General features: G+C 31.9%; 1 protein-coding gene across 1 annotated transcript; it reads right to left on the bottom strand.

Moving 5' to 3' along the window:
- Nucleotides 1–548: 548 nt before the first annotated feature.
- LOC126668769 (uncharacterized) lies at nt 549–1,402 on the bottom strand. Its single transcript, XM_050361947.1, has one exon. The coding sequence runs from the start codon at nt 1,269–1,271 to the stop codon at nt 672–674; it is 600 nt and encodes a 199-aa protein (XP_050217904.1). The 5' UTR covers nt 1,272–1,402; the 3' UTR covers nt 549–671.
- Between the last annotated feature and the right edge of the window lie 5,900 nt (nt 1,403–7,302).

The following is a 7,302-nucleotide window of genomic DNA, read 5'->3' as shown; positions in this document are numbered from 1 at the left end:
ATGATAATGTAACTGCTGCTTTTATGATAATAGAGTAAAATTATAATTATTTTAATTCCGAGAGTAAAAACATAAATATGAAAAAAAGGTGAGGTATTTTTTGTAACTTTTCTTTGTTGAGGTAAAAAGTGCAAATATTTTTGTTTTTTAGGTAAATACCTAAATTTCCCAATTTGTGGTGGATCATAACTGAAGACTCCAAAAGAATAGGCAGACGATTGATGTAGCTTGTTTGAGCTTACAGTTAGCGATTATGGGTAACTGGTGAAGTTTGAAAGAGAGGCAAAATGATAAAACTTGACGTCTTCTTTGGGAATGAGTATTGAAGAAACGTAATGGTAATGGTAATGGTAATGGCATATAAAGTGAAGTTTATTTTCACATTTCAACAGTTTCTACACACTTCCCATCCATATCGAATTACTAATCTTCTCCGTCGTCTCTAAACCACTTTATTATACACTCCATATTATGGTTTAATAATTTCCCTAGCTAGGTTGTAAGAGAAACCTTAAAACAACGGATTGATGGATGATAATAAAAGGAAATGAAATGAAAGCCGCATTTTCAGTTTATGCATATATTTACATCGAAGCTCAAACACAATTAATTTACATAATCCTGCCATTGTTTTCTCTGTTCTTTGCTCAAAAATGAAGCTAGCTAAAATCTTAGACAACTGCAGTCCCTTCATAAATAGTGCTTAATCCGAGTCGAAAGGAGCGAACAGCCAATTTGGCTCGTCTGGAAGCGTACTTTTGCAATTTTCTGACAGATCGAGATCTAGAATATCCTAGAGGAGGAGGGGTTCTGCCAAGAATATTAGTTTTAGTCACGCCGGTACGAGCGACAGATTCTGAAGGGGATTGGGAGAGTAAGAATACAGGAGAGATCCTGGCTTTCTTGCGGCGCCCATCTTTGCTGGAAGCTTTTTGGAGGGCTAAGCTGGCTTTCACAGCTAAACCTGCCATATCAGAAGCGGTTAGCCTGTTTTGGAGCTTCGACTTTGGAAGAACAAAATACAACTGATCCTTGGAAAGCTGAGCGTCGGAATCCAATGGCGGGATGAAATCATCGTAGGAAAGCAAGTCAGAATTGCATAGAAAGAAAGAAGTTGATCCCGATGAAGAGGAATTCGATGCAGCTTCAGCCTCAAGGACTTGATAGGCGAAAACGGGAACGCTGTATTGGCGGAGAGTACCGTTAATGGAGACCACTTTGGCTGTAGGAGCTGCAACAATTAGCTCAGATTTCGTGAAGCAGCTGCCCATGATTTTCTTCAACAATGATTATTAATTTAATTAATGCAAGGTTTTTGTTTGCTGTATAATTAAAAGCCAAAGGATTTGGAATGTCTAATAATAACGAGCAGAGAGGGAGAGACCGCGTAGGGTTTTATTAAAGTAGAGAGGGGAGGGGGTGACGTCAGCGGGGCCGTCATAAGCGAAAATTTTGGTTTTGTTTTGCAGCACAAGTTTTCTAGCTGACTCTCTTATCTATTCACTACTCACCAATGACGTGGCACGCGCCAATATTTCACTCAGCACACACGACTAACTAATTGGGTTGAATATGAAATTAAAACTATAGCCTATTTTTTCATACCTTTTGACATGTTTATTTATATAATTCACACTTGTCCTTGCTTCCAACTCTTCAATTAATTTCTTTTTTTTTTGGTTTATACAATAACACAAAAGAAGAAATGAACTAATTTTGTGATTGCTTATTTGCAGACTGCAGTTAGTTAGAGGTGATAATTAGAGCTGTAAATTAAAAGATGCAATGGGGAACGAAATGAAGTTGGATCAGGGCCTGGGGTGCCACTCACGTCAGCGGTAACGTTAGCTTTAACGGTCAACATCCAAATGCCAAGAAATTATAGCAAACCGTACCAACTGCCCAAAAGTAAACTGCTTAAACCGTTGAACTATTTTTGGTTGTTTTCAATTCTGATGAATTAAATATTCATTTTTGTGTCTGTGGTGTATGATTTTATTTGGACAAATATTCACCAAGTAATGCTATAAATAATGTTATATAACCTCAACTTTTTTAACACACCTGATGTATCAATAAAAAAATAAATGCATTAAAAATTATTCTTTAAAATTTACACTTTTGGAGAAAAAGTGAACGAAAAAAATATTGTCACATAAAAAGAAACATTGAAAGTGGTAAATCAAATAGCATTTTGCGTACCCAAACCACCTTCCCGTCTTTTTATTCCAGTGCTTGTCATTACTAGATTGCATGTTAGTTGGTCATTTAACATAATTGAATTCACCATATTTTTTAATTTTTATAATAGTAACCAAATTATACATAACGGTATTAATAATCAAACCGAAATCATTATTTATATTGATTAATCTAATAATTAAATTTTATTAATATTAATTATTAAAAAAATTAAAACAAATAAAATGAGTTAATTTTACTGTTATTATTAATTTTCTATAAATTTGAAGGACACATTAATAGAGAAAATTACACAAAAAGCCCAAAAATTAGCCCCCTTTTCGTGCGGTACTTATTTTTTAGTACGGATTACATTAACATCATCTTTATGAGTTTAATTTCACTCTTTTTTCTTAATACTTTTCACCAGCACGTACTTATCTCTGCACCAACAGTTCCCCTTGCCTAGTATTTTGTCTACCGGCTCTTTTTCTTCATCAGATCTTTCTTTTAATTCGTTTCGTTCTCGAATCTCCCTCTCCTTCCTTTCCTCTCTATCGCGGTCACTATCGCCGGCGCCTCTACGCTCCTGGCCTCTTTCGTGACGGCGATGCCGATTACTCCTACAGACGTCACTTGAATTACGATTGAGCTATTTCTTCTTAAGGGCAATCAAATCTGTCGTAGTATACGGCGGTGGGGATTAGATTGTGGCGGTAGAAAGAAAGGAATTGAGACAGAAGCAAAAGGTGGATGGGATAATTTTGGGGAATTTCTTTCTGTTTTTGCATTTTGATTCAGAAATTTCAATTCATGCTTATGCAATCTATTTGGTTTTAGATATTTGGATTACTCACTAAATATGGGCTATATTTATTTGTTAATAGATACACAATGTCTGAGAATATTATTATGAATATACATAATTTGATGTTTAAGAAATATTCATTAAACCAAAAATGAAATATCAAAATGTAAAAATTAAGATTTTATTGTATGATTATAACAGATACATCTCCGTACATATTTGATACATTTCTGATATATAATTTATACACGATGAATAGTTTTAAATTGTTTTTTTGTCAAAGACTAAAATAGTTTTAAATTATTATCTTTTATTTTTATCGATTTAATTGAACTAAACAACTAATTCAATTGGTTTGTTTTTATATTTTGAAAATTTTAGTTAATTTGATTAGTATTATTACATAAATTTTTTATATATATCTGATACATATGCGATATATCTCTGATACATTTATTGTACTAATATAACTAGGGCTGAGTAAGAACCGAACCAAACCAAAAAAATCAAACCGAACCAAACCAAATTTTGTTCTTTGATTCGGTTTTTCGGTGAAAACGGTTTGGTTCGGTTCCTACTTTAGGTAAAGTTCGGAGTTCTGTGTTCGGTTTGGTTTGGGTGTTTTAAATACCGAAAAAACTGAATGAACCAAAGTTTAATATTTATATAATTTTTTAAAAAAATAATATACATAAATACTCATATTTGTATGTTTTCTGTCTTTATATCTTAATTATTGTTGATGTATGAATCAATAATTGTTATTTAAACATATATGAAAGTCTATTAGACTCTAATTATTTAATATTTGAATTAATTTTAATAAAAAATAAAAAAAGTAATTAAATTCGGTTTTAATCGAACCGAACCGCAATTTTTCGGTTCAATTGGGTTTGGTTTTTTTTACTTCCAAACTAAAAGTTTGGTTCGGTTTAGAAAATTTTCAAACCCAAAAACAGAAAAAACCGGAAATTTTCCCATCGAACCGACCGGTGCTCACACCTAAATATAACAAACGCATTTTCGATAAATATTTGATACATTTATTATATTATTGTCAAAATTATATATTATGGATACATATTCGATACATCTTCGTTGCATATTTTATACATTAGACGTGATATTTATTAAAAAAATATTAAATATGATTGATATATTTATTAAATGTATTTAATAGATACATCGCTGATCCATAATTTATACATGTTAAATACATCTTTTAAATGTATTTAAATAGATACATCGTTGATACGTAATTTATACATGATATATTCATTTTTTAAATATATTTAATAGATACATTTCCGATACGTATAAGAAATTGTATTTCATGTATTACATATATATTTTTTTATATATTTTTAATATATCTCCGATGTATAATTTATATATGATGGATACATTTTCTAAATGTACTTAAATAGATATATCGTTGATATATAATTTATACATAATATGTACATCTTTTAAATATATTTAATAGATATATTTCTGATGCATCAACAATGTATTTGATAAGTAATTCATAAAATTGTATTTTTAAGAAATGTATATTTTTGTATATTTTTATATTTTTAAAATTTTATGTTTTTTACATTTTTAAAATTAATATTAATATTTTAAAATTTAAATAACTATATATATAAAAATATAATATGTTGTATACAAAAACAAACCAAAAAAAGTAAATTGTGAAGAAATTGACCAGATTTGATTTCTTTACAACATCTACTGGGTCGACATTTCTTGGGATTTTTTCCTATTTGTGAATTAAAGTTAAAGTTGCAATCAAGAAAGAAATTAAATTATTTTTCTATGTTATGATTGATGAATTTACAGAAGTAACAGGAAATGGAGAGATTTTTAGGTATACTCAGTTTATCACGTCATCCGTGTATTAGCCCATTATATTATGACACGTCATTAAAATAATAGTACTATCGTAATTTTGTTAATTATTTATTTACACTTTTAAATAGTAATATTACGATAGTGCCATTATTTTAGTGTCCATTCATAATGTTATAGATGACGTGGTGGACTGAATTTACTTAATAATTTCTCCAGAAAATGCCTGCATGCTTCAAGGAAAAGAAAACGCTTGATTTAGGTATTACTCTTTGAGTTTCAGATTATCCTAATATATGGCTTATTGGCATAAATCATTCAATATAAACATAATTTATGAATTTTTTACCCTTAATGATCCAAATTGCAATAATTTCATCACTAGAACTCAATACCTATCTACAAAAAACACAATCTACAGAACATTCAAATGCCACTTCAAGATTTATACGCTAAACAAGTAATAACACACTCAATCCACTAAATCATAACTCAAAATGAAATGACCAAATAAACAAACAGAGCAATGAAGCAAAAAAAAAAGATAAAGTTGAAATTATAATGATAAGGTCCCAAATACACCTGCAATATCTGTAACAGTAATGGCAAAGGATAACACAATCCACAAATTAATTTCCCAGATTTAAAACAACCCAAAATCCATACTTCAACTTAAATTCTCAAACACAGCAAAAAATCCACAAAAAGCTTTGATCTTTATTTTTCAAAACAAATCCAAGATTACGCACTAATCAAACATAAACAAAAACCAATGAATAATTATACCCCAAACAAAACCCATTTCTTTCAACACCCAATACACAAACTTAAAAAACCAATCATTATAATAATGCATATCTCCATCGGTGTCTTTTTTTTGTTTTAACTTTCTACTGACAAACTCTTTTTTCACCCACCAAAGCCAAAATCCCCACTCAAGCTTCATCTCTATCCCACATCTCACTCACTTTACAAGCGCTCCACCACCAACGCCTCTCCTTCAACTCCACCGTCTCTGCCAACCCTTTCCACCGCACTCTCTCCTTAACCCCGCGCCGCCCCTCCGACCCATCAAACGTCGCCGCCATTCGTCGAGCTTCCATCGTCTGGCTGCACAATGACCCCCGAGTCCACGCCGCCATTCGTCGAGCTTCCACCGTCGACCCTTCAGACGCCGCCGCCATTAGCTGTATTGTAATAATAATTAGATTCATCTATATTTCATAGATCTTGAATAAAAAAGAGAGAGAGAGAAGAACAATGGAGAGAGAAAATTATGGATTAGAAAAAAGAAAGAATAAAAAATGACAAGTGTAAGGCTAGGATTAATTATGTAGGAGATGTAATATTTTACTGTTCTTAGCTCATGAATATAAAGAAAAAGTTAGCATTGATGAAAAAATTTGACAGCCTTAGTATTTTTGTAATAAAGGCACTTATTTAGCCCATATGTGTAATTTTCTCATAAATAAGACATGAGACCCAACTACCGATCCATTACTTTAAGCTCCATAGGGGGGCCAAGCCTATAGAAACATTCTGAATAAATTTAGTGGCCCACTTTCTGCTAGGCTTAGATCCTTAGCAGTTCCCCTTATATTAAGTCAAACTGCAGCTTTCATCAATTATTTTACTGCAGTCTGTTAAAAGAACCCTGAATGCTTAAAGCTTGTCGAATAAAAATTACTCCATTCGTTTTTGTTCAATTGTTCATTTAGTTAAAATTGTACATGTTAAAAAAGTGAACTTTTCTATTTTAAATTATAAAAATAAATATTAATATTATAAACAAATTTATCTAGTTAAATGGACCACTAAATAAAAACGGAGGGAGTAAACAGATTTCATTTAAATACCAATATCGAAAATGACTAAAATAACAATGTTAAAGAGTTGGTTTGAAAGAAGTAGGATGTCAACACATATAACGATCGATCATGTGGATGATAATTTATCCGTTACTATTAGTAATTTATTATTGTTATCCTTATCCACACATCACACTGCACTACATGCCAAATTGCCCTGCATAACCTAGCAGTGCCTTGTAGCACTTGTTTCAAGGAGTAGTCCTAGTATTTTGCATGTAGCAATGAATGGAACGCCACGTGTCCTATCATCTACAACGTGGCACTCCCTTAAACGCTCTTGAAACTTTGGAAACATCACTCATCTGAATAGAGTAAAAGACCACACCACCTCAATAATTTGAGTGTCTTTTTCTTCAGAAAATTCACGTATAAATTGACGCAGCCTTTGGGATTCCTTACGGCTCTTGTGCGTCATCGTCAACCATCCACTTCCACTTGTTAACCCAAAGTCTCGTCTCTAGAGAACCATCTCGACTGCCACATCTTTGTCTCCGCTGTGGCCTTCCGTGTTCCCTAAGCTTTTCTCTCATTCCTACATTTTTAAATTATCCACCGTAAAAACCGTGATCTTTTGTTTTTATTACTACCACC

The sequence above is a fragment of the Mercurialis annua genome, linkage group LG1-X, assembly GCF_937616625.2.
Source record: "Mercurialis annua linkage group LG1-X, ddMerAnnu1.2, whole genome shotgun sequence".
NCBI classification, from domain to species: domain Eukaryota; kingdom Viridiplantae; phylum Streptophyta; class Magnoliopsida; order Malpighiales; family Euphorbiaceae; genus Mercurialis; species Mercurialis annua.
The sequence above is the reverse complement of the archived record's forward strand: the minus strand, read 5'-3'. Positions and strand labels throughout refer to the sequence as shown.

What these genes read in the sequence shown, in the direction of transcription:
- LOC126668769 (XM_050361947.1), bottom strand. Translation starts at nt 1,271, where the DNA reads ATGGGCAGCTGCTTCACGAAATCTGAGCTAATTGTTGCAGCTCCTACA.